The 27,606-nt window shown below is 46.6% G+C and overlaps 1 protein-coding gene across 8 annotated transcripts in view; it reads right to left on the reverse strand.

Moving 5' to 3' along the window:
• Nucleotides 1–4,143: 4,143 nt before the first annotated feature.
• LOC121291961 (class I histocompatibility antigen, F10 alpha chain-like) overlaps nucleotides 4,144–27,606 on the reverse strand; it is a 99,242-nt gene continuing 75,779 nt past the window's right edge. For 6 of the 8 annotated variants that reach the window (XM_041213654.1, XM_041213653.1, XM_041213655.1 and 3 more), the window contains 5 exons: nucleotides 12,365–12,637; nucleotides 11,973–12,251; nucleotides 10,452–10,568; nucleotides 9,664–9,696; nucleotides 4,144–5,530 (listed from right to left, as the gene is read on the reverse strand). In XM_041213654.1, the coding sequence (XP_041069588.1) occupies nucleotides 5,499–5,530; nucleotides 9,664–9,696; nucleotides 10,452–10,568; nucleotides 11,973–12,251; nucleotides 12,365–12,637 (734 nt within the window). In that variant the 3' untranslated portion in view covers nucleotides 4,144–5,498. The remainder of the gene's footprint in view (nucleotides 5,531–9,663; nucleotides 9,697–10,451; nucleotides 10,569–11,972; nucleotides 12,252–12,364; nucleotides 12,638–27,606) is intronic. The other 2 variants (XM_041213656.1, XR_005946134.1) reach the window with 2 other exon arrangements.

The following is a 27,606-nucleotide window of genomic DNA, read 5'->3' on the forward strand; positions in this document are numbered from 1 at the left end:
ACAAGTGACATTTTATTTTAATAGCAAATCCCCATTGCAAGACCTTCGAGGTAATCAGTGTTGAACAATGTAAACCTCAGAAAATTGGTCTAAAACATTACATGACATTTATGTTAATGAGTCATATTTCAGCAGGATCCTGGAGGAACGTCCATGGAAGCTGGGTGGATTCTCATGGACATGGCTCCACCGTGAAGCAGCTCACAGAAGGTGGAAAGTCACCGTTGAGGGTCTGATCACAACAGATGATGGTCGAGGGGGTGAAAAAGCAGGTCCAGCTGTGTTTGGGAGGAGGAGATGGACCAGAAGGTCTAGGATTGACTGGGAGAGGAAGAGGTGTCGGGGGGGGGTGAAGTTGTGGAGGTGAATGAAGGTGTTGGGGGTGAAGTTGGGAGGGGGGGAAATGAAGATGTCGGTGGGGGGGTGAGTATGGGAACGGGAGGGACTACAGGGGTGACGAGGGGTAACAGAGAAGACAGCAGCTGGGGAGGCCGGTATAAGGGAGATGGAAGGTGAAAGGGAGGAAGTTCAGAATGGGGGAGGAGTCGAGAGAGGCGAAGGAGTGCGGGGAGAGGAAGGAGCACACAGAGGGGATGGAGTTCGGAGGGAGAATGGAGTGCAGAGGGAGGAAGGAGAGCAGAGAGGGGATGGAGTTCAGAGGGGCTGATGTGCAGGTGAACGTGCAAGGGAGGACTCTGCTGAGTCCATGATGGTCTCCTGTTCAGGGAACTGAGGGCAGGCGAGATATGAGGGAATGGTGAGAGTGACCAAGGGCAGAGTGAGGTGATAGGTTGGGAGGGTGAGGGTTCGACGGTAGTGTAGAAGGGGAAAAGCGAGGGAGGTTGGTGGGGACCCGGAGGCAAACACTGACCCTGGGGGTGGGAAGGAGGACGTTAGGGGGGTGAATGTGGATGGGGGTAGGATTTTTGGGAAGGAAGGGAACGTGTACGTTCACCTGGACATTCCCGAAGGAAAAGGCTTGTGGCTGGTAGGTCACGGAGGGGAGGAGGAAAGTGATGCCAGAGGGTTGACAGTGATGGGGGAAAGGAAATGGGAGGGGAAAGGACAGGAGAGCAAAGGAAAAACTGTAGCAGCATCGTGCTGGCTAAATCGAAAGTGAAACCAGAGCGGTGGTGGGTGAGATCAGGTGCTGTATGGGAGTGTGGTCAGTGGGCGGGCGGAGATACAGGTCGGCTCAGATGGACACCTGAGAGAGAACCCCAGCAGCAGCATTGAAAATGCTCGGGACATTAAGATGAGTGTGATGGATGAAGGATCTGTGTGTGTGAGAGAGAGTTTGCACGAGGCTCTGAAAGGCCCTGCCACACACACACTTCTCCCTCCAGAATCACTCACGGTCCGGCTGTGTGCAGCTGAACTGTTAGTGGGGGGGTTGGGTGAGGGGCAGGGGGCGTGGGATGCAGTGGGAGGACTCGGGAAGACTGTCAATGAAGCTGAAAGACACCATTACACATTACACAGTGAAAATGAATATATTTTCAGATTGTAAAGTGACAAAATATGTTCACTCGTACAACCAGCTGTGATCAGAATTGCTTAACTTTTGAATGCCTTAGACTTCAAGATGCTGCCCTGACATCCGCAGCAGGGGTGGAGACAGCCTGTGCAATGGTCGGCCTTTTTGTCTCTGATGCCTTCAGTGTGGGTCCTCTGGAGAGCTGAGGGATTGAGGGCCTGGGCTTGCTCTGGCTGTCCTCCTGTGGACCTGCTGCTCCCTCTGTGGTGACAGAGGACGAGGTTGAAGAGCTCACAGGCAAAGGAGACTCGGAGGGAGAGGACAGCCTCTGAGATTCCTGGATGGATGTCCAGGGGTGTCCAGCTGCTGCTCCTCCTCCGTTTGGGTGTCTGAGGGCTCCGGCCCGATTCCTGGAGGGGAAGGAGCATCTGGTGGGATATCGAGATGCCCCATTTCCCTCTCGTGTTGCCACTGCAGGAACTCACCCATGGCTTCCCCAAGGATGGCAGGTCAGCACAATCTCCTGATGGACCAGGGTCTGTCAAACCGCCCCCCATGGAGGCCTCCATATGCGCACATGTGGGCACCACTTCATCAGAGAGCAGGTAGACGCACTCCTCCACCTTGTGTGCCACTTTGTTGAGGGCTTCCAACAGCTCTGCATGATGTTCCCACGCCTTCTGCTGACTCTCCACGATGAGTTGGAAGGCTAAATCCACAGGCTCTTCATCTGACTCGGGCCTCACAGATGCCTCTCCCCCAGCAGTCCTCCAAGTGCCGGGGAGCTCGGCTGAACCTGCCTCCTCCTGCTGCAGACATGTGTCCTTGTGGTGACCACCAGAATGTGAACCTGAACCTGCTCTAGATCTAGGTCCCACCGAGGTGTGTGTCTCTGCGCTGGTGCAGGGTGTGGGTAAGCGCTGTGATGGGTCTTCCAGGCTGCTTATTTCCAGCTCTTCAATAGAGGAGGTGGCCTCTTGAATGGAGGTGAGGACCTGGATAGAGCTGAGGGACTGGCTGGCTGAGGGTGTCGGTCACTGGGCAGAGATCCCTGTGAACCAAAGTAGAGATAGTTAGTGCATGGCAGCAGAGTGAAAAGCAGGGGAGAGAGAGAGAGCTCTCACAGTTGTGTTGAGAGAGGGATGATGTGATGCAGGATCCACATGGAGGGTGTTCACTGCCAACCTCACTGTCCCCACAGGCAGGGTCCACATTCTCACCAGCCAGCGCGATGACACACTCCTCAATGTGAGTGAGGGGCCTAATGTAAGCCACTCACCCCCCAGTCTGGGGCCTCTCCCTGCTATGAGCTAGCTTCTCCTGCTTAAAAATAGATGGAGAGAGTGTGAACAGGGTGCATGGCACTGCGTAGAATGTTTGTGTGGTGAGCAGAGACATGGGACGAGCGCACGAGCTCGAGAGCCTATGAGCCTGATGGGGATGTGAGGGTGTGTGTGAGAGTTAGTGGTGTTGTCCCTTGAGGTGTGAAAACCCTGTGGATGTGTGCTGGGTTTGTGAGTGTGAGAGCTGAGAGTGATGGGGAGAGTGACTTACCCTGGCAGAACGAATGAGACAATTCACCCTGCAGTGGTACTGGCTGTCTGCCCTCTTTGACAGGGCATTGGCGCTGCCCACCACTGCCATCACCTACCAAGCCAGATTACTGTTCTTGCTGAACCTCCTGCAGCCAGAGCGGGGCTAGGGGAAATCACGGTGGGCCTGCACTGTGCACAAAAGGTGCTTGAGGGACGTTTCATTAAACCAGGCAGCTGCTGTCTTCTTGCCTTTCGGGGCCATGTCTTGTGCAGCAGTCCTGGGCTGGAAGCATGAACAGCTGTGCACGCGGCTGCACTTTAAATATGGTTCCCATTGTGATGAAGCGGCGAGGTGATGGCGTGGCGGGCGAATGAGACCCGCCCACCATCCAAACGGCCTGTTTCCCGGGAATACATAATTAATGAGGCAGGATTGGGACGATACAGTGTGAAAAGCCACCATTGCTGCCAGTGGGTAAAACGTCCTTTTCCCACCCGCTACTGCACCTAGTGTCAAATCTGGGATGTTCTGCCCTCAGTGAGTGTGTCTCCAATGGCAACTGCATTGTACCAGCACTTGACATCATCTACCCCTGACCTACCCATAACCCCGTTAACAGGATCTTCACTTCATTACCCATTAAATCTTCAATGAACAATTAAATGATAAAAACTGCAAGAATTCTACAAACCCTGTCAGATTGTGTGAACTCATTCCATTCGTTTCGACATTGCTGTGTGGACCATGGAACAGTGCAGTTAGCAGTCACACTCTCTATCACCTCTTTCCACACCAAGACACTAACTTTACTCAGTAACCCACACTTCTCATTACTGAGACGCTGGAGACACTTCACCTCCACCTCACTGGCAAATGTGTTGACGTTTGATTCACTAAAGTTATGACACGTCTTCCTCTCATCTGTCTTTTGCTCTGTCACCTTCTTGTCTGTAAACAAGTGAATAAACGCTGATGGAAAGCAGTGAATGTTGCTGACATTTGATATGAACTCACCCTGTTCACATTAAACTGAACCTCAACAACTGCCCATTCCAAGACCCACAAGCTGCTGAGTGAATGAATTAAACCTTTCTTGTGAAATCAGTAAAGAAGAATTCAGACAAGTCAACTACTGACAATTATTTATTGACAACAAACCACATTTATCAGCATTTGTAGTGAAACTTTGAAGATATAAATGTGTTTTATCTCTGTAAATAGATTTTAGTTGTAAAATTTACAAATGTACATTAAATAAGTGTAAATCTAACATAACAGAAAGTGCAAAATAAATCAGCTTCTATCAATATAAAATGTGTCTCTCTCTCAGTTGCCTCACAACATTTACTCTGCTCAGGTCAATCATTCAACCTGAACCTTGTTGAAGATAAGCGAGTGTGAGGAAAAATCATCCTTGAAGTTCCCTTTGACTGTGAGAGCCGTCACACTGTGGATACTGGATGGAAATGCTACTTGAGAAAGTCTCACTTGAAGAATCAGGATCCCAACCTGGTGGATCCAGGATCCACTGTTCAATCTGTGGAAGCACATTCCCAGGAAAAATAGATCTCCATCATCAAAGCACTCAGTGTAAACAATGAGCTGTGAATCTGTCTGTCTGCTGTGATATGGAAGGATGGACGATGATGTCCATGTTCACACTAGAACAGGCAAATCCAGTTATTCATCAATGAGGCTCTGGGAATGTCCTGCAGTGGAACACAGTAAACCCACGAGGTAAGGAATGGACAGAAACAGGACAATCGGTTCAGGGTCAGGAGGGCAGTGAAATTAGTCTGACAGGTTTTAACAGTGTCTGGGAGGGTGAGACACGGTCAGGAGGGGAGTGAAATTAGTCTGACAGGTTTTAACAGTGTCTGCGAGGGTGAGACAGGGTCAGGAGGGGAGTGAAATTAGTCTGACAGGATTTACCAGTGTCTGGGTGGGTGAGACAGCGTTATGGTTATCTGTTATGGTGGGATTTGTATTCAGGGCCCTAGAGAATTACCCTGGGTGTTTGGAGAACTAGTGCTGCAACAATATCACTACATCATCGGCTCCCCTTTAAGTCTTGGAACGTTCTGGAACAGTGACATTAGAAACTGAGAAAATAAAAGAGGGTGAGAGAATGGAGGGTGAGAGATTGGAGGGTGAGGGAGTGGAGGATAATTGACTGGAGAAGGACAGTGAATCCTGCTGTGGAATTTGAGTAGAATGTTCCTATCTTCTCCAGTGTTGACTTGACTAAGAGGTGATCTCATTGAAACAGATAAAATTCTGAGAGGATTTGATGGGAAGACATTGAGAATCTCTTTCCCCTGTCTGGAGAGTCTAGATCCAGAATTCCCAGTCTCAGGATAAGGGATCAGTCAGTTTGGGCTGAGATGGGGAAATGTCTTCACTTAGAGAGTTGTGAATCTTTGGAATTGTCCATCCAGAGGGTTGTGGATGATCAGGTAATGAGTACATTCTGCAGTGAGATCCATCAATTCTGCAGCACCGAGGGGATCAAGGGATCTGGGAATGAAGTGGGAACATGGAATTGTAACCAGGTTGAAGTGAAGTCACTTAGAATCATAATAACTTTCAGCACAAAAGGAAACCATTCTGCCCATCTTCCCCTGCTGGCTCTTTGAAACAACCCAGATTCCAACTTTTTGTCTTTGTCCCTGTAAGTTCCTCATCCTCAGTTCAATTCCTTTTAATATTATTTACGGGATCAGCTTCCACCACATTTTCAGGTGCAGCGTTCCAGATCTCGACATCCCAGAGTGAAAAACATTTCTCCTCTTCTCCTCTCGGGATCACTGAGCAATGATAGTAAATCTAAAACCTCTCATTATCGATCACTCACCAGACAGAATCATTTTTCTCCATCTACTCTGTCAAAACCATTCTTCATCTGGAAACTCTCTATTCAATGACCTCTTAACCTTCTCTGTTCCAAGGAGACAGTTTGAAGTTTTCCAAGGGAGGTTGGGAAGGTTTTTAACTAACTTGGCAGGTATGTGGGAAGCAGGAGATACCAAGGTGCACAGAATTTTGGGAAAGATAGATTGCACTAGAGCAGGGAATCAGAAGTTAATAGTTGGGGTCAGAATAAAAGAAATTAATGGAGTCTAATTCAGGGTTACAGTGCATGTGTGTGAATGTACAGAGTGTGATAAATAAGATTGGTGAGTTTCAGGTGTGGGTTACCATGGGGAATTGTGATGTTGTGCCTATATCAGAGTCCTGGCACAAAGAACTGCACGACTGGGCATTAAACATCCCTCAACACAAGGTGTTCAGGAAAGATATGAAAGGACGAAAAGGAGGAGGGGTGGTGCTGTTGTTTAAGAGAAGTATTGTAGTGCTGGAGAATGAGGATGACCCAGAGGAGTCAAGGACAGAAGGTGTTAGGCTAGATTAAGTAACAAAAAGGGTGCAGTTACATTGCTCTGTGTATGCTGTAGGTCCACAAGCAATGAGAAGGATGTAGATGAACAAATTTGCAAGGAAATTACAGAAAGGCCCAGAAAACATAATGCATGTACAATGGGGAACTTTAATTATTCAGATATAGACTGAGATAGTATGAGCATGAAGGGCAGAGTGGGTCAAATTCCTAAATTGTGTTCTGGATAATTTCCTCCAGCAGTCTATGTCCAGTCCAACAAGAATGGAGGCACAATTAGACCTGGTTCCTGGGAATGAGTTGGGCCAAATTGATCAAGTAGCAATAGGAAAGCATTTCAGGGAGAGTGATCATTGCATCATAAGATTTAGGCTGATGATAGAAAAATTGGAAAAAATTGGAGTCAAAGGTTCGCAGGAAAAACAGCCAATAGTCAAAGGGCTGCCTACAAAGAAGAGATAGTTCAGGCACAGTCAAGGTATATTTTCTCAAAAGGGAAAGGTAGAGCAAACAAACCCAGAGCTGCCTGGATGACAAAGGAGGTAGAAATTAAGATTGTGTGCTTGTGACAGGTGTCAGGCAGAAACTAACAGTGAGAACCAGGCTGAATATAGAAGGCTCAAGGGAGAGGTGAAGAAATAAATAAGAGAAGCAAAGAGTGAGTATGAAAAGAGACAGGCAGGTAATATAAAAGGGAATCCCAAAGTCTTATATAGGCAGGTAAATAGTAAAAGGATGACTAAAAGGAGGAGTAGAGATGATGGGGACCAAAAAGGGGCTTTAACATGGAGGCAGAGAGAACATCTGAGGTATGAAATGAATATTTTGTATCTGTCTTTACAAAGGAAGAAGGTGCCAAACAAGCCATGATATAAGAGAATGCAATTTGGATATGAGAGGAGTTTAAAATTGAAAAGGAGGAGGTCTCAGAGACGCTGTGTTTACTTAGAGTTGATAAGGCACTGGGACTGGATGAGGTGCACCCAAGGATAATGTGAGAAGTGAGAGTGGAAATTGCAGAGCACTGGCCATAATTTATCATCTTCCATAGTCTCAGGGGTGGTGCCAGAGGACTGGAGAATGGCAAATGTTCAAAAAAGGGTGTAAGGACCAGTCAGTTTAACTTCGATGCTGGGGAAACTTCTAGAAACAATAATTCAGGATAAAGTTAATAGTCATGTGGACAAATGCAGGTTATTTAAAGAAAGCTAGCATGGATTACTTAAGGGAAAATCATGTTTAACTAACTTGCTGGAGTGTTTTGAACCGGTAACAAAGAGGATTGATGAGGACAATGATGTTGATGTGGTGAACACTGGCTTCCAAAAGGCATTTGATTTAGTTCCACATAACAAACGTGTGCGCAAAATTATAGCTCATAGAATAAAAGGGACAGTAGCAACATGGATATGGAATTAACTGAGTGACAGGAAACAGAGAGTTGTGGTTAATGGATGTTTTGCAGGCTGGAGGAAGGTTTGTAGGGGAGTTTCCCAGGGGTCAGTATTGGGACCACTGCTTCTTCTGATCTACATTAATGACCAAGGCCTTGGTGGACAAGACACAATTTCAATGTTTGTGAATGATACAAAACTCGGAGACATTGTGAACTGTGAGGAGGATAATGAAAAACTTCAAAGGGATATCGACAAGTTGGTGGAATGGATGGACAGGTGGAAGATAAAGTTCAATGTAAAGAAATGTGAAGTGATTAATTTTGGTAGACAGAACATGGAGAGACAGTATAAAATAGGGGTACAGCTCTAAAGAGGTTGCAGGAGCAGAGAGACCTGGGTGAACATGTGCATTGAAGGTGGCAGGGCAGGTTGAGAGCGTGGTAAATACAACATACGGCAGCCTGGGCTTTATTAATGGGGACACAGAGTAAAAGGGCAAGGAGGTTAAGATGAACTTGTATATGACACTAGTAAGACCTCAGCTGGAGCCTTGAGTACAGTTGTGGGCACCACAATTTAGGAAGAATGTGAAGGCATTGGAGAGAGGGCAGAAAAGATTCATGAGAGTGGTTCCAGGATGAGAAACATCAGTTATGAAGATAGATTGGAGAGGTTACGAATGTTTCACTTGGAGAAAAGAAGGTTGAGAGGAGATTTAATTGAGGTCTTCAAAATCATGAGGGGTCTGGACAGAGTAGATATGGAGAAACTGTTCCTACTCGTGAAAGGATCCACGAAGAGAGGGCACAGGTTTAAAGTAATTAGCGAAAGAATTGAAAGTGATAAGAGGAAAAAACATTTCACGCAGTGAGTGGTTAGGGTTTGGAATGCACTGCCTGAGATTGTGGTGGAGGCATGTTCCATTGAAGCATTCAAAAGAGAATTAGACTGGTATCTGAAAGGGAAGAATGTGTAAGGGTGCGGGAGAAAGACAGGAGAATGGCACTCAGTCATAATGCCCATTTGGAGAGCTGGTGCAGACATGATGGGACAAATGGCCTCCTTCTGCACTGTAGCAATTCTGTGATCCTGTGAATCAATGTTTCCTGTTGATGTCGAGGATCAGCCACGATCTTATTGAATGGTGGATCGTGTCTGAGGAGCCAAATGGCCCATTTCTGTTCCTATTTCTTATGTTCATTTCCCTGAGTCAGTGACTCCAGGTGTGGGGAGGAGGGAGTGGAGAGGGAGGGAGTGGAGAGGGAGTGGAGTGGAGAGGGAGGGAGTGGAGAGGGAGTGGAGTGGAGAGGGAGGGAGTGAAGAGGGAGGGAGTGGAGAGGGAGGGAGTGGGGAAGGAGTGAGTGGAGAGGGAGAGAGTGGAGAGGGAGGGTGTGGGGAAGAAGGGAGGGGCGAGGGAGGGAGTGGAGAAGGAGGGAGTGGAGAGGGAGGGAGCAGAGAGGGAGGGAGTGGAGAGGGAGGGAGTGGAGAGAGAGGGAGTGGAGAGGGAAGGACTGGAGATTTCTCTATTCTGATCCCCAATTCTAGATTGACCCAGTCAACCTCATGAATGTAGGAAAGTCTCTGATAATTATTTCAATGATCAACTAACATTCATCAAGATTGTAAAATAATTCACAAACACAACAGAACAAGTTCCATAATTTCCCTGTTGCTGTCGGATTATCAGAGGAACCGAGTGAAATCTGGAAGAACAACTTCAAAGACCATTCACATCTTGCCGATTGTTTCTCTGTGGGATCGAGAATCTCCTTCCAGAGAATTCCCAGGAGAATGTAATTCTACAACTTTCAATCCCTCCTATTTCATTCCCAACAATCTGTCCCTCAGTCACTTACTCTGCGCTGTTGTGTAGGTCACATTTGGTGAATCTGCAGAAGCAAAATAAATGTCAGTTAGAATGGGGAATAATCCATTATCAGAGAGTGAGAACACAACAAGTGTGAGGAAATGGAGATTTTGTAAGAAATACTCATTCCCACACTCCCCTCCATCCTTACACTTTATGGAGATCCTGTCGATCTCTTCCATTCCATCGATATTCAGTGGGTGAGGATGTGAGTGTGTGTGGTGGGTTTAATGATCAATATTAGACCTGGTCTGGGCTGAGTCAGTGAACCAGGTGTGGAGAGGGAGGGAGTGGAGAGGGAGGGAGTGGAGAGGGAGGGAGTGGAGAGGGAGGGAGTGGAGAGGGAGTGGAGTGGAGAGGGAGTGGAGTGGAGAGGGAGTGGAGTGGAGAGGGAGGGAATGAAGAGGGAGGGAGTGGGGAAGAAGGGAGTGGCAAAGGAAGGTCAGACAGGGAACAAGATGTGTTTATACGTGTGTATCAGTGTGTGGGAATTAAATCAGTTCCATTCAACACAGTGTCCTGTACTCCCAGTACTGGATATTCCCCCCCACACTCACTCTGTCCCCTCAGTTCCACATTCCCCTCTCTCTCACTCACCCCTCTCAGTGTCCTGTACTCCCAGTACTGGAGATCCCCCCACACTCACTCTGTCCCCTCAGTTCCACATTCCCCTCTCTCTCACTCTCCCCTCTCAGTGTCCTGTACTCCCAGTACTGGAGATTCCCCCACACTCACTCTGTCCCCTCAGTTCTACATTCCCCTCTCTCTGATTCTTACCTCTCTGTTTGCTTTTCCAGATGATTATTCCGATTATCAGAAGTAGAGCAGCCAGTGCAGCGACTAATCCAAATATCATTCCAAGATGGGAGCATCCTGCACTGTTTCCCGGGATGTCTGAAACACATTTGAATAATATCAGGATTGTCTCTCTGTTCCTGGATCCATTCCCAGTTCTGTCTTATTTGGGGACAATTCTAACCGAAGCCGCCCATTGGGAATTGATGGGATTGGTTGAAACGCTGGTTTTCCATCGCTCGATTTCACTCTCCAGTGAAGTCACTAAAGAGTCCCATTGATGGTGGTGGAAAAGCCGTGATGTCCCAATCCCGTGGGTTCCCTTCCCGGACAGTTCAGTTCTAATTCTCCCCGATGTCTCAGTGTCCTGTCCTTGTTCAATCCCCAGGGTTACATTGTACGGCCCAGGAGGCAGCATCACTGATGCTTTTCACATCAAACTTCAAAGGGATGAACTAGAAACTGACCGCAGGAAACTGGGCTGAGCTGATAATGAGGAAAACCACAGCTAAACAGAGTAAACGCTTCAGAAGAAGAACTCGGTACAATCCAACAGCAGGACTTAGTCTGAAACTACTGCAGTGAACCCAACATGGTCAACACAGGAAATAAGTGAGAGAATCCAGGTCAAAGAAAAATCTCCACAAATGTCCAAAGATTGAGTTCCAGAGACAAGGATCAGCTGATCAAAGAGAGACAGGATGGATTTGTGAATGGGAGCTCATGTCTGACTCATGTCATTGAATTTTATGAGGAGCTCACTAACATGGTGGATAAGGGAAGGTCTATGGATCTGGTCTAGATGGACTTCTAGAAGGTCATTGATCAGGTTCCACACAGGAGACTATTGACAATAATCAGAGTGTTTGGAAATGGGGATGATCTTTGACATGGGGTAAAAATTGGTTGGGAGGTTGGAGACAGAGATTGGGGATAAAGGGAATGTGCTCCCATTGGCAGGATGTGATAAATTGTATTCCCCAGGGATCTGTCCTGGGGCCTCAGCTTTTCACCATCTGTATTTATGACTTGGATGCAGGAACAGTGAGTTGTATATCTGAGTTTACAGATGACACTAAGTTTGGAGACACAGTGAAGGAAGATTGACAGATTGAATGAGTGAATTTCATCTCCTACAGTTGTCCCCAATATGGGGAACTGTGGCATTATCCACATTAAATCTGGGAAAGACAAACTGGAATCTAGTCGATAATCTAGAAGAAGTTAAAAAGCAAAGAGATTTTTGGCTGTGTTCACACATCAGTAAAAGCTATGGCTTAATCCGTGGCCTTATTTTACGCACATGCACACACACACACAAACACATGCACACACACACACAAACACACACACACACACATGCATACACACACACAAACACGCACACACACCCACACACACACACACACACACACACATAGACACACACACACACATACACACACACACACACACACATATACACACACACACACACACACACACACACAGACAGTTCCTTACCCCACTGAGAGAGCTGGGTCTCTGCCTGGCTGCTGTGTTCAATTTGACAGGAGTATTGATCCTCATCCCCAGCATTTATTTCAATCTCTTTCTGGATCTGATGGGTCCCATCGTGGTTGGGTCGAACCCCCGAGGACAGTGTCTCAGACATTACCTCTCCATTCCTTAGCCAGCTCACCTCGATGTCTACAGGATAAAACCCAGTAACCAGGCAGGAGAGAGTGAGTGGCTTGTACTGACTATTGGGGCCACTTCTGGAGATGAACACTTCAGGCTGAACTGTAATGGGAAAGGGTGAAAACACAAATAATAGATGTGGAATAGAATGGGAGAATGATTTCATAGACCAGTGAAGTTGGATCAGAACATGGGGTCAAAACTGATATAAATACCTTTCCTTTTGAAATATTCCTTTCCAGCTTGTAAATATCTATTTAAATTCTGGACACCTATTTCCAACTGCCATTTCCAATACTTGTTCCAAGATTCATCAGAATTCCATTTCTCTTTAGTCTTCACCGCAATGTGATTGGTGGCGACCCATCTCATTCTGTCTGGCTCTAAACTAATATAGTCCTTTCCATCAAATCCATACCGCATCGATCTCTTCGTGGAGCCACCTTCAGTGACCTCAATAATAGTGATCCATTGGAAAACATGGATTCCTGTCAGTGGCCAAACCAAGATCAATAATCAGGGAACTGGAGGATTGCAATTGTTGCTCTCTTGTTCAATGAAGGGAAGAAACTACCATGTGATAGGCCTGTTGCTAAAACTAAAACTCATGAGATAAAATAGGCGGCAGCAGTATGTAAACAAAATTTTTGGCTAAGGAATAGAAAACACGGTGAAAAACATAAGGAAAGAAACAGCATCAATAGGCCATATAGCTCCTCGAACATGTGGTGTCATTCTGTGTGAGCATGGCTGATCTTTTGTCTGTACTCCATTTTCCTGCCTAGTCCCCATAATCCCTTCATTTACTAAGAGACCACAATCTATCCCAGCCTTAAATATACTCAATGATGGGGCATCCACAACCCTCTGGGGTAGAGAATTCCAGCCCTGTGAGTATAGAAATTTCTCCCCATCTCACTCTGGAATGATCATCCTTTGTGCCTCCATGTTCTAGATTCCCCAGCCAGCAGAGAAAACCTTTCAGAGTCTACTCTACCCCTTCAGAATGTTTCAATGGGATCATCTCTCATTCTTCTAAACTCCAGAGAGTACAGACCCAATTTACTCAGCCTCTCGTCATTGGACGACCTTCTCATCCCAGGAGCAAATCTTCGCTGTATCGCCTCCAATGCAAATTCGCTCTTTCTGAGATTGTGGTAAAGTGGAGTGCCATGTACCTTAATGAGAATGCAAGTGGACTAACCATGTGACAGTGCTGAACAATCACTGTACAGTGTGGGCTCCTGGTTCTCTGTAAGTCTAGAGCTGGAGGTGGTTGCGGGAGCACGCGAGGATTTAGCGTTCTGCCCTCTGTTGCAATAAACAATCACAGGTTGTTCTTATGTCAGTCTCTATCCATTATTAATAGTGAGCATCAACTAACTATGAGGACGTGCAATTCGAGTTTACTCGACTAGTGAACTCATAGACCCAAGACACAATAGAGATATAGAGACCAAAACTGCACACAGCATCCAGCTGGATCTCACCAAAACCCTGCACAATTGCAGCAATATTTCCTTATTCTCATAATAAAGACTGATGTGCCATTTGGCACTCTAATAGCTTGCTGAAACTGCATGCTAACTTTCTGTAACAAAAAGGCAAAATCCTGATGATGCTGGAAATCTGAAATAGAAATAGAAAACGCTGAAATACTCAGCAGGTCAGGCAGCATCTGCGGAGAGAGAAACAGGGTTTCAATTCTGGTCGATATCTTTCATCAGTTCTGAAACGCTAAGACAGTTTCTCTCCACAGACGATGCCTGACCTGCTGACTGTTTCCAGCATTTTCTGTTTTTATTATTGTTACTGGCTTTCTGTGTTCCTTGTACGAGTATTCCCAAGTCCCGCTGAGCATCAACATATGGGCCAGAATTTTCCGGCTGACGTGTGGATGGTGTAGCCCACATGTCAGCGCATAAAGTGACGTGTGCCGACGTCAGCTCGCAGCATCGCGATATTTCGGTGGGCAGATGCGATCAGTTCGCCCGCCTTTAATTGAAGGGCTTGTTAAGGCCCTTAACTTGCCAATTGTGTACGATTTTGAGGGGCCCGTATGAACTTCGGGTCGGAGCACGGGCCCAATGGGCAGGCGGGTAGGAGATTTTTTTAAGAAGACTTTTGCAATGTCGGGATATGTGGACTCGGAGGGGTTGTTCATCTTTATGACCAAGTTATAATTGATGAAAGTGTTTAAAACATACCTGTGTGATTGTTTGCAGTTCTCATCGATTTCCAAGAGCTGCTTGTGTACTTTGAAACCAGTCTGCAGTCAGTAAACTTTCTCGGGCCTGCAGGTTTCCGAAGGCCTCCATTTAGCCTGGGGGTATGGGTTCTGACCTCTCCGCTGGAGACAGCTCCCCAGAGAAGGGAGGGATAGAATCAGGAGGAGGCCAGGACTGGACAATCAGCCTCCAGGGGAGCCAGCTTTGGGAGGCCAGGCGCAGGCACAAGGGGTGCAGGGCCAAGAGGTTGTCCAAGGTGGAAGGGGCCACAGAAGACGCCACTATCCTGCTGCCAGGGTATAAAGGCGGTGAAGCAGCTACCTCAATATGACTGAGGTGCAGTGTCGAAGGAGGCTCCATCTCTCAAGGGAGACAGTCAACCATATCTGTCAGATGATTGGCCCTGAGATCTCCCCTAACTGTGTGGGTGGACACACCATGCCAACAGCTCTGAAGCTCATAGTTGCCCTACTTCTATGCCTCTGGCTCCTCCCAGGGCTTGGTGGGTGATCTTTGTGGTGTCTCCCAATCAGCTGTCCACACTTGTGTCAAGCAGGTTACAGATGCTCTGTTCAGATGGGTATCGACCTTCGTCCACTTCCACTGTGACCAGGCAAGTCAGACACAGCGAGCCAGAGGCTTCGCGGCCATTGCTGGCTTCCCCCGCGTCCAGGGTGTAATAGACTGTACACATGTGGCCATCAAGGCGCCAGCGGGTGAGCCCGATGCCTTCGTCAACAGGAAGGGCTTTCACTCCATGAACGTGCAGATAGTGTGTGACCACAGGATGCAGATTTTACAAGTCTGTGCAAGGTACCCAGGCAGCTCCCACGACACCTACATCCTCAGACACTCCCAGGTGCCGGGGCTCTTCAGTGCTCCGGTTCAGCTGAATGATTGGCTGCTGGGTGACAAGGGCTGTCCCCTGCGATGGTGGCTCATGACACCTCTCCGCCATCCAAGAACTGAAGCTGAGCAGCGCTACAATAGGAGCCAGGGCACCACAAGGACTGTGGTGGAGAGAGCCATTGGTCTTCTCAAGATGCGCTTCTGTTGCCTGGACCGCTCAGGGGGCACAGTCCAGTACCCTCCAGATCGCGGCCCCCTGATAGTGGTAGCATACTGCGCTCTGCACAATCTTGTGCTGGAAAGGGGGGATGCAGTTGACGATGAAGACCTTGACGCCCTGGATGAGGCTGCACATGATGAATTCAGCAGTGGCTCAGAGGATGAGGAAGCACAGGGCGATGATGAGGGGCAGAACGATGACCCGCTACTGCACCAAGGAGGCAGGGACACCCGGGACAATTTAATCCAAAGAACCTTCTGCTAGCTCCACACACATGGATCAGCAGGAGCAGCATTGCCTGGCACTTCCACACGTGGCACTCAGGTGCTACATCTTCCACCTCATCAGCTGCTACTAAGGGCTTAGTACAGAAACATCAATGTCCACTCAAACACTCATGATAAATATGTGAAAAAGAAAAATGCACCACAAACAAAAGACCCTCAGCCATGGTAGCAAAGGTGGACTTTATTTTGTCCAAAACAAAAACACATTCCACTTGTTTGCGATCACAAAAATATATTCCCTATTCTAAGGCCAACACAAAATCACCAGTGACATACCCATTGAGCGCCTAACATACCTTATGCTTTCGTTTGCGGGTGCTACGTCTAGGTGCCGCCCCATGGCTCGGAGTGGCTTGTGAGACAGTCTGCTGACTCTGCTGTCCTGTTGGCCTCAATGACCTTGGCGGGCGTCCTCTGGCCTGTGGAGCCTGTGATGGTCCTGCCTGGGAGGGAGTGGCCAGTTCCAGAACTGGCGCCTCCCCAGTTGGCACAGCCTCAATGGAAGAAACGTTGACTGGCAGAGGGGCGGAGGAGCTGCTGCCCTCATCTGGAGCTCCCTGAGAGGAGCTCGCAGAGATGACAGGTAGCTGCTGCGCCAACGTGAGGTCACATTGGACCTCCCTGCTCACCGCAGATGGATGGGCACCGAGCGTCGACACTTGGTGCCCACAACATCTCCCACATTAGGAATGACCACCCATGGCTAGTACCACTGTGAGGGCTTGCAGGTCAGAGCGTAACCCAATCATATTTTGATCCATTTGGTGGAAGCCCCTCTCTATGAGAGTCACCAATCTCTCATTGAAGGAATCCTGATACCCTGAGGGTCAAACCTTCACGTGCACTCTGCCTGGACTCCTCCATCGCAGAGAGCAACTGAACCATTCCCTCATGCAAACCTGCCAGATGCAAACACACTTCCTGCCGCCTGTCCTGCAGCTGCTGCATTGGGGACAACTCCAAAGGCACATCATCACCGCTGGACTCAGCACGTGCCTCGTCCCCTGCAGCCCTCCGGCTGCTGGAGCCATCGGCACTCTCTGCCCCTATCATCTCCTCCAGCGATTGTGATGTGCCCTCTCCACTGTGACCCAGGACACTAGCTGACAGTAAAGTCCCCACTGAGGTGTGTGTGTCTGCACTGGTGCCAGGCTGGCTGAAATGATGTGCAGCAAGTTGCACATGTTGGCCCTCAGGTGTGGAGGGGGGGGGCTGTGGTTTTGGGGTGCAGGTCGTTCTGGTGGTGATGCTGAAATTAACAAGGACAGTGCATCAGTTAGCTTACAGTCAGTTAAACCTTTCATCTCTTTGCCCCCACCCCCGAGCCTCATAAGTCGCTCACTCTTCAAGACCCTAAGGAGACGAATATTGGTGAGGTAGAAGAGAGTCAAAAGAAGCTCCAACCATTAAACGCACATGCAGACAGGCCGGTCAGATGGCCTCAGGAATGCCACAAGGCATGTTATGTACCACTGGAGTGGGGAGAGTGCAGAGGTACCTGACCTGGATGCATTGTGCCCTGGATAGTTGCGGGGCTGAAGAAACAGCGCAAACAGTTGCGACATTTGCCATGGATCACAGGAGATTGAGAGGTCACATTATTGGCCATCATTCCGTTAGGAGGGGCATAGATCAGGTGGACAGAAGGCAACATTTCCCCTTGGTGCAGGGATGAGTAACCTGGTGGCATTTATCTAAGCTGAATGATGTTTTATCTAAGCTGAATGATGTTTTATCTAAGCTGAATGATGTTTTATCTAAGCTGAATGAGGTTTTATCTAAACTGAATGATGTTTTATCTAAGCTGAATGATGTTTTATCTAAGCTGAATGATGTTTTATCTAAGCTGAATGAGGTTTTATCTAAGCTGAATGAGGTTTTATCTAAGCTGAATGAGGTTTTATCTAAGCTGAATGAGGTTTTATCTAAACTGAATGATGTTTTATCTAAGCTGAATGAGGTTTTATCTAAGCTGAATGATGTTTTATCTAAGCTGAATGATGTTTTATCTAAGCTGAATGAGGTTTTATCTAAGCTGAATGATGTTTTATCTAAGCTGAATGATGTTTTATCTAAACTGAATGAGGTTTTATCTAAACTGAATGATGTTTTATCTAAGCTGAATGAGGTTTTATCTAAACTGAATGAGGTTTTATCTAAGCTGAATGAGGTTTTATCTAAGCTGAATGATGTTTTATCTAAGCTGAATGATGTTTTATCTAAGCTGAATGAGGTTTTATCTAAGCTGAATGATGTTTTATCTAAGCTGAATGATGTTTTATCTAAGCTGAATGAGGTTTTATCTAAGCTGAATGAGGTTTTATCTAAGCTGAATGATGTTTTATCTAAGCTGAATGATGTTTTATCTAAGCTGAATGATGTTTTATCTAAGCTGAATGAGGTTTTATCTAAGTTGAATGAGGTTTTATCTAAGCTGAATGATGTTTTATCTAAGCTGAATGATGTTTTATCTAAGCTGAATGAGGTTTTATCTAAGCTGAATGAGGTTTTATCTAAGCTGAATGATGTTTTATCTAAGCTGAATGATGTTTTATCTAAGCTGAATGATGTTTTATCTAAGCTGAATGAGGTTTTATCTAAGCTGAATGATGTTTTATCTAAGCTGAATGATGTTTTATCTAAGCTGAATGAGGTTTTATCTAAGCTGAATGAGGTTTTATCTAAGCTGAATGATGTTTTATCTAAGCTGAATGAGGTTTTATCTAAGCTGAATGAGGTTTTATCTAAGCTGAATGATGTTTTATCTAAGCTGAATGATGTTTTATCTAAGCTGAATGATGTTTTATCTAAGCTGAATGATGTTTTATCTAAGCTGAATGAGGTTTTATCTAAGCTGAATGAGGTTTTATCTAAGCTGAATGAGGTTTTATCTAAGCTGAAAGATGTTCACAGGTGAGGTGCTGAGGACCTTGTGGACAGAGTAATGCGGGGTACGCTGGCTGAATGGGAGCTGGAGACCCCAAACCCCCTCAGATGAAATAAGTCTTTGGCTGTGCAGCAGCGATCCAATGGCATGTTAGACCATGGTGTTAGTGGTCACAAATGGGATAAGGTGACTTTGGAAGGTGGTGGAGATGCGAATCCTCAAGGGGATGAGGGTCCTTTCTGTTTGACCCACACGTCTGAGTGTCTCAGTCTGTGAATGAGCATTATTTCAGCATTAACAATTACAGCAACCATCAGTGGTTTGGATGGTGGGCAGACATAGTGGATGGGACTGTAGACCTCAAATACCTGGCCGCTGGACACGAGCCTTACTGCCCCTGGCCGCCCTTGTCTCCTGACTGCTGCCCAGCTCCATGGCCTGCTCTTCGAAAGGAGTGAGGCGCTGCAGGAGGGCAGACCCACCTCCAGTCCTCTGGCACTCCAGGGCACTGTGGTGACTTTTTGCCTGCAAAACAGAGAAGAGGATTTATTGGGGCTGATCGCTCATGTACTCTGCACATGCACGCAGCCCCCAACCACAGTGGCCCATCTGAGGCCTCCAGTGGCTTCTGTCCACACTACTGGCGATCAGTCCCCAGAAGATAGTACGGCTGCTCCCAACCCCTGCCCCCAACGGCCACCTTGGACACATTCGGCGTCCATCACTTTGAATAGCACACGGGTCTTAGCGCCCATGGCAAGGAGGTGCAACTAGGTGTGGCGCCGATGCCAGCAGATGGCAATTGCCCAAAACACCCCTTGCACCATCTCATTACCATCAATTTGACAATGTGTTGGAGTTCTGAGTATGTGTTTAGCGTCCTCCCCTGCAGGTTGCCCCCAGACTACTCAAATGCCACAAAGTCCAACATACGCTGCGGGGAGAACCCTTCTTCTCCTCAACCATTAAGGCTGATGTAAACATGGTCAGTATCCGTTTGCCCACCCAGCGTGCGCCAGATGCCCTCTGCAGTTACGACCACAAGACATGGTGGTGGCGGGGTTCAAAGATTAAGGCTGCCTTCTGGGTCAAATGGCCAAAGCCGACATGGTACTCACCCGTCCAGAGTGCAGCCAATCATTGAATCTTTTTCGGCACTGGGTACCAGTGCGCCGCACATCATCATGGGCGCTGACAGCATCACCCACCTCCTCCCACGCATGGCTGGTAACATGGGCGACCCTCCTCCTCCCATCCTCCGGATACAGCAGGTACTGACAGCTAGAGTCCTCTTGCAGGAGAACAGCAAGGCATGAATCAGAGAATCGAGGGGGGGCACACTGGCCCCCCGCTGGCCTCTCCCGCAGCCTGCCCCCCTCCTCCTGCTCATGCTGCTCTCCACTCGCACCTCCCTCCCTCTCTCCCCAAGTGGCCATGGTGCACTGCCTCAAGCAGGCTGCCTGGCCACTCTTTATGCAGCTGCCGGCTCCACATTGGAACCAGCAGTCTGAGGCCGCCCGCCCCTGCAACTATTTTCCCGTTCTCCATGGGAGTTGCTAACCCGCTGGGCAGGCCTTAATTGGCACACCCGCGGAAAATGTCGCCGCGGCCCGTTACTTCAGTGGCAATCGGCTGCCCGCCCGACCAGCAAACGGAAAATTCTGGCCATAGATGATTCCAACCACTTTAGAAATTTCCTGCTTTTGGGCAGGATTTTCCTGTTGGTGAGTGGGCCTCGTCCCCCCACTCGCTGACGCATAAAATGACACGCGGTGACGACAGGGTGAAATCCCGACATCACCGCACCCCATTTAAATTTCAGGTAGGCAGGGACGCAGTGAAATCAGCTGCGGGCCCGCTGACCTGTCAATGTCCAACTGAGACCATTGACAGAGTCAATTAAGTAATTAAAGGACCTGCCCATCCAACCTTAAGGTTAGCGGGCAGGCTAGGAGCCCCTGCGCAAACTAGAAAAAGCATGAAACCTCATCCATGGGTGGGATGAGGTTTCATGTAGGGTTTTAAAAATTTTAACAAAGCTTTGGTAAAAATTATGGACATGTCCCAACTCATGTGACAGCACTTTGCCTCAGGGAGATGAGTGCGCTCTTTTGTGCGCATGCCCGAAAGAGCGCACTCTCGATTTAGGGATTCGCCCCGCTCACACAGGGTGCGCATAGCGCTTCCGTGTAGACGTCATGTCCACGTAAAATGGTGTCGTGCTCCCCATCAGGGGCGCCGATCAGAAGTGCGCCTGTGCACACCTGCCCTTCAACTTCACCCCCAACAGGGGGAGAATTCAGCCCTTTGTGTTCATACTATAAAAGTGAATAAGCTCACACTCCCACCTTATACTCCATCTGCCACCTTGTTAACCACTCACTTAACCCATCTATATCTGCAATCTCTTTGTGTCCTCACAGCTTACATTCCCACCTAGAATAATGGTTAAGGCTTCTTTTTGGACTGGATAAAGGTGTACAGTGATGTTCCCCAAGATTCAGTAGGAGAGTCACAGTTTTTAAAAAAATATACATTAACGACTTGGACTTGGCACATGGCACAGTTCCAAAATTCTCAGGGGATACGTAACGTGGAAATATAGTAAACATTGAGGAAGGTAACAAGAGACTTCAAGAGAAATAGACAGGTTGGTCAGTTAGGCAGACATGTGGCAGATGAAATTCAGTGCAGAAAAGTGTGAGGTGATAGATTTTAATAGGAAGGTGGAGGAGAGGGAATATAAGATAAATTGTTCAATTTTAAGCATGGTGCAAAAGAGACTTCTGCACAAATCTATATAAGTAGCAGCACAGGTTGACAGGGCAGTTAATAGGATATATGGGATCCTGGGGCATCTCTCATAGGAGCCAGAAGACTTTGCTAAGCCTACAGAAAACATTAGTTCAATCCCAGGTAGAATATCGTGTCCAATTCTGTGCACCACAATCAGGAAAGACGTGAAGGCTTAGGAGAGGTTACGGAAGAGATTTACAGAATCGGAAAAGCAATGAGGGACTTCAGTTACATGGATAGACTGGAGAAGCTGGGATTGTTGTACTTAGAGCAGAGAGGGTTCAGAGGAGATTTGTTAGAGCTACTTAAAATCATGAATACAGTAAATAAAGAGAAAGTGTTTCCAATGGTTGATGAATCGATAATAAAGGGGACGCAGATTTAAGGTGATTGGTAAAAGAATCAGAGGTAACATGGGGAAGAACAATGAGGATTTGGAATGCACTGTCTGATGGGGCATTGGATACAGGTTCATTAGTCACCTGCAAAAGGGACTTGGATAAATAACTACAGGGAACAAAACTGCAGGGCTTTGGGGAATGAAGTCGGTTTGTGGGATTAACTGGATCGCTGTTAGAAAGAGCCAACGTTATTTACGGGCTGAATGTCCTATCTCTGCGCTGTAATATTCTATGAGTGTTTGATTCAGTGGTAATCGTACTCGGGAAAGGATGGGACTATTGTATTAGCGAGAGGAGAGCTGCAGAGTGAAGTAGGTGCTACACTGACCATGTGCAGCTATTGCAGAGCGGCAGCAACAAGAGAAACGCAGGCTGACATAACAATGAAGTAGAGAGTGAGAGGGAGGGGGGCCAGGGCGGAGATCCAGTCCACGGCCTCACCCCTCTCCCACTGGAATCCCCGCCCTAGAAGCCCGAATGGGCACGGAGCCTCCCCTTCAAAATGACAATTGGCCGGCATTTCCACCGGCTGCTAATTGGCCAGCCGACTTGATTTGACGTGCTGAAAGGTTGTGGGGGAGGAATAAGCAGATTGTCCCCCTCCTGTTCTACCTCCTTTACCCCACTGACAACCAGAAAATCCAGCTCCAAGCTGCTATTGTCCCATTTATGCCACAAGGCCTAACTTTACGGACATGCCTGCTATTGGCAGCTCCCCCTCTGTCAGTAGGACTTGGGCAGCATCCTCTTCCTTGGTAAAGACAGGTGCAAAATGTTCATTTAGTACCTCAGTCAAGCCGCTGCCTCCATGTGTAAATACTCTTATCAGTCCCTAATTGGCTGCTCCCCTATTTTTAAAATCCTCTACTATTGATACATCTATTGAAGGCTTTGAGATTCTCTTTTATGTTTATTGACAATCTTTTCTCAAACTTTGACTTTGCTGCTCTTATTTGTCTTCTTCCAACTCCTTCTGAACATTCTCTATTCAGTCATGGTTCTCAATTTATTATCTTTCCGACATCTGCCACTATCTGGTGACCTATCGAACAGTTCAGCTGGACGGTGAAAGTCTGGATGTAAATGCAGCTAAGGTGGGAAGTGTTGGCACAGCTGGCAAAGGATTCCAAAAAGAGCCAATTCCAGGACGAAGTGTTGTGAAGGTTCCGGAAAGGTGTGTCTTTTGGTGGGCATTGGACCAGTGAATCTCGGAGAGTTATAAAGCTGTCATTTGGGGGGGACAGATTTATCTCTTGGTGCCTGAGCACAGTTAACCAAAGATGATCTAAAAGCTGATGCTGCGAATTTGGGGGTCAGCTTACAATCAGGAGCTAAGGAAGCAGAAATACTTGAAGAATTGGCTGAGCACGTGAAGCTTCAGGAGGACAATAATGGTTCTACTTATATTCAGGTAGAACTGGCAAAAAATTGAATTAAAAAGGAGTGAATGACCCTGGGAGCAGAAGAAAGAGAAAGAGAAATGAAACAACTTGAATTTGAAAGAGAAAATGAAATGAAAGAATTTGAATTCCAAGAAGGAAAAGAATGAGAAAGAGAAAATATAGAAAGGGAGTAGTTAGAAAGAGAGGAAAAAAATAAAGAAAGAGACACTGAGAACTGGAACAAGAAAGACTCAGATTACATGCACGTGTGTTAGAGGTGAGAGATGAGGATGACCCAGTGTTAGCTCTTGATGCTTTTGATTTGGCAGGGTGCAAATATGTGAATACACAAAGTATAGTAAATAAGATTGGGGAGTTGCTGGCGCAGATTGCCAAGTGGAAATATAATGTTGTGACAATAACAGACCCTTGGCTTGTGGAAGAGCAGGAAAAGGTGTTAAATATTCCTGGGTACAAGGTATTCAGAAAAGAGAGGAAAGGAGGAAAAGGAGGATGGAGGGCGGTACTGGGTGGCATTATTGGTTAAGGAAAGCAATGCAGTGCTGGGGATAGAGGATGTCCCAGAGGGTTCAAGGACAGAATCAATTTGGCTACAGCTAAGGAACAAAAAATAGATTGCTCGGCATAATCTATAGACCGCCAACTACTGAGAAGGACATAGAAGAACAAATCTGCAGGGAAGTTACAGAGAAATTCAAACATTATAGAGGATAATGGGGGGCTTTAATTATCCGAATGTAGACTGGGATAGAGGCATTATAAAGGGCAGAGAGGGGCAAGAGTTCCTAGATTGTGTTCAGGAGAATTTTCTACAGCAGTATGTGCCCAATCCCACAAGAAAAGATACACTGTTGGACCTGGTTCTTGGAAATGAGGTGCGCCAAGTAGACCAAATGTCAGTGGGTGAACATTTAGGAGACAGTAATCATTATTTCATAAGGTTTAGGATGACAGTATAAAAGTACAATGTGCAATCCAGAGTAAGAATAATTAATTGGAGGAGAATCAACTTCAATGGGGCAAGAATGGAGCTGGGCTGGACAGACTGGAACCAAAGATTGGTGGGAAAAACTGTAGTTGAACAATGGGCTACCTTCAAAGAAGAAATGATTCAGGCACAGTCAAAGGGAAAGGTAGGGAAAACAAATCCAGAGCTCGCTGGATGAAAAAGGAGATAGAAATTGAGATAAAGAAGAAAAAGTGTGCTCATGACAGGTGTCAGGGAGAAAATACAATTGAGAACCAAGGGAAATACAGAAGGTTCAGAGGGGAGGTGAAAAAGCATATTAGAGAAGCGAAGACGAGCTATGAGAAAAGGCTGGCAGCCAACATAAAGGGGAATCTCAAAGTCTCCTATCAGCATATAAGTATTAAAAGGGGTGGTAAAAGGAGGAGCAGGGCCGATTAGGGACCTAAAAGGGGATTTACGCATGGGGGCAGGGGGCATGGATGAGGTGTTAAATTAAAACTTTGTATCTGTCTTTACCAAGGAGGTAGATACTACCGAGGCTACAGTGACAGAGAAGGAATCTCTGTCACTAGAAGGGTTCAAAATTGATCAGGAGGAAGCGTTGGATAAATCGTCGGAACTTAAAGATGACAAGGCACCGGGGCCCGATGAGATACAGCCAAGGATATTGAAGGAAATGAGGGGCACTGGCCATAATCTTTCAGTCTTCCCTAGACTCAGGGGAGGTGCCAGAGGACTGGAGAATTGCAAACATTACGCCCTTGTTCAAAAAAGATTGTAAGGATAAGCGGATAATTGTAAGTGGATAATTGTAAGGATGACAGTAGAAAAGGACAATGTGGAGGAGAGTCGACTTCAATGGGGCAAGAATGGAGCTTGGCTGAACAGACTGGAACCAAAGGTTCTAATTACAGACCAGTCAGTTTAATTTCAGTGGTGGGGAAGCTTTTAGAAACAATTATTCAGGATAGAATTAGTAGTCACATGGAAAATATGGGTTGATTTGGAAGACCCAGCATGGAGTTTTAAAAGGGGAAATCATGTTTAACTAACTTGCTGGAGTTTTATGAAGAGGTAACAGAGAATGTTAATGAGGGTAATGCTGTTGATGTGGTGCACATGGACTTTCCAATGGCATTTGACACAGTGCCAAACAACAGACTTGCGAGAAAAACTATTGCCCATGGAATAAAATGGACAGTAGCAACTGTCCCTTTTATTGCATGGGCAATAACTTTTCTCACAAGTCGTTGTTTGGCACTGTGTCAAATGCCTTTTGAAAGTCCAGTAGCAATGTGGGTACAAAGTTGGCTGAAAAATAGGAAGCAGGGAGTAATGGTCAATGGATATTTTTTGGGCTGGAGGAAGGTTTGTATTGGAGTTCCCCAGGGGTCGGTATTGGGACCCTTGCTTTTCCTGATATATATGTTAATGATCTAGATCTTGGTGTGCAGGGGATAACTTCAAAGTTTGCAGATGATACAAAGCTTGGGAGCATTGTAAACTGTGAGGAAGAGAGTGTAGAACTTTAAACGGACAAAGACAAGTTGGTGGAGTGGGCAGATAGGTGGCAGATGAAGTTCGATGTGCAGAAATTTGATTGGCTGAAATATTTTTCAAACCTTGGACATTAAGGAGCGTACAGAGATGGAAGAAAGTGGAAGTCAGGAATTAAAACCTGAGCAAAATGGTTCAGAGCCTGTTTGAGAAGGTGAAAACTCTGAAACTAGCAGCAGAGAAAGCCCAGATGGTGGCCTGATGTTCAGCTTCAAAGAAAAAGCAGGGGAAGTTTCTAAACCTAGAGGGTAAGAAGTGACATGATTGGGAATTGCTCCCAAGGTTTCAGTTCATGGTTGCCAATGATCAGTTATGTTGTTCTTGATAAGATTAACAAGACCAAACAAGCCTTTAGGCCCCTCACACATGTTAAGCCTGGGGTCCAACTTTATACTATTCTAAGCAGATTTAGAAAGACAACATGAGCACCATCTTCGAGAAGTAAATAAAAGAACAATGAAGACTATGCAAAATGGAAAAGGAGGTGAATTGAGAAGACTAAAAGACAATGAATCAACCAGCAGTAAAATGCATCCTTGCTTGCAGAGAAACTGGGACTCGGAATACATACAAGTTGCACTCTAAATCTTAACTATCACATCTGCTTGTTCTTTCGTATTGATTAAGTCTTCATCAATATGATGCATAAAATAGTGAAGTCTGACAAAAAGCAGAGAATGTTACTTGTACAGTGCATTTCATTCTTTTATCAGGATGTGAGCATTAATGGCAGCCTTTGTTCCCCATCCCTAATTGCCCTTGAAAACTGAGTGGCTTGCTAGCCTACTTCAGAGGGCAGTTAGGAGTCAATCACATTGCTGTGGGTCTGGATTCACACGTTGGCCAGGCTGGGTAAAGGTTTCCTTCCCTAAAGGATGTCGGTGAACCGATGGTCAGAGGGCTTTTTTATTATTTGTTCATGGGTTGGGGATGTACTGGCTAGGCCAACATTTATTGCTCATCCCCAATTGCCCTTGACAACTGATTGGCTTGCTAGGCCATTTCAAAAGAAATTCAAGAGTAAACCACATTGCTGTGGATCTGGAGTCACATGTAGGCCAGACAACAGATTTCCTTTGCTAATTAGTGAACCAGATGGGTTTATACAACAAGGACTCATACTCATTGTTCAACTTTGAACTCAAGGCTTTTTTGTTCAATTCACCCTGTGGTGGGATTTGAACCCAGACACCCAGAGAATTACCCTGGCACTCTAGATTACTCATCCAATGATGATACCATTATGCCACCACATCCTCTTCATAGCAATTGATCACATTTATATGATCATTGTACATGTGGAATCCCCTCCACCTGGGAAATTTATGGAGTATAAAACCCAAACCTACGGAAATGTTTTGACCTCATGTCTTTTACCACAACACAGAAACTAAGCTACAGCCAACAGCACTGGGCTGGGAAACAAGGGGTTAATTCAGACATTTGCCAAAAGACAGTGGCTCAAGAAAAGGGTTTGGACATTGACTGATTGTTATCATGGAACAATGGTACCAGGGATTTACCATTTCCTCCCATTGACTAACATGATTACCCAATACAATGGCACAAGGAACAGGAAATTCCCCTCTCCGACGCTGAACGTTCAGTGCTTAGCAAAGGACTTAGTTTCATACCCTTATGCCCTCATCTCAATGAATTTCGGGCTCGGCATGATGCTGAACTCTTCTTCCGCCGTCTTCGTCTCCGGGTTCACTTCTTTGGGCAGGAGTCCTCTCCCCGTTCAATGGATCCTTTTACCCATCTCCAATATTCTCCCTCCACCTGGACCCCTCCCTCTGGATTCTTACCTTCTGTTGATCTTTTCATTGAGAACTGTCGGCGCAACATTAGTCGTTTCA

Source organism: Carcharodon carcharias, chromosome 19 (genome assembly GCF_017639515.1).
Source record: "Carcharodon carcharias isolate sCarCar2 chromosome 19, sCarCar2.pri, whole genome shotgun sequence".
NCBI lineage: Eukaryota > Metazoa > Chordata > Chondrichthyes > Lamniformes > Lamnidae > Carcharodon > Carcharodon carcharias.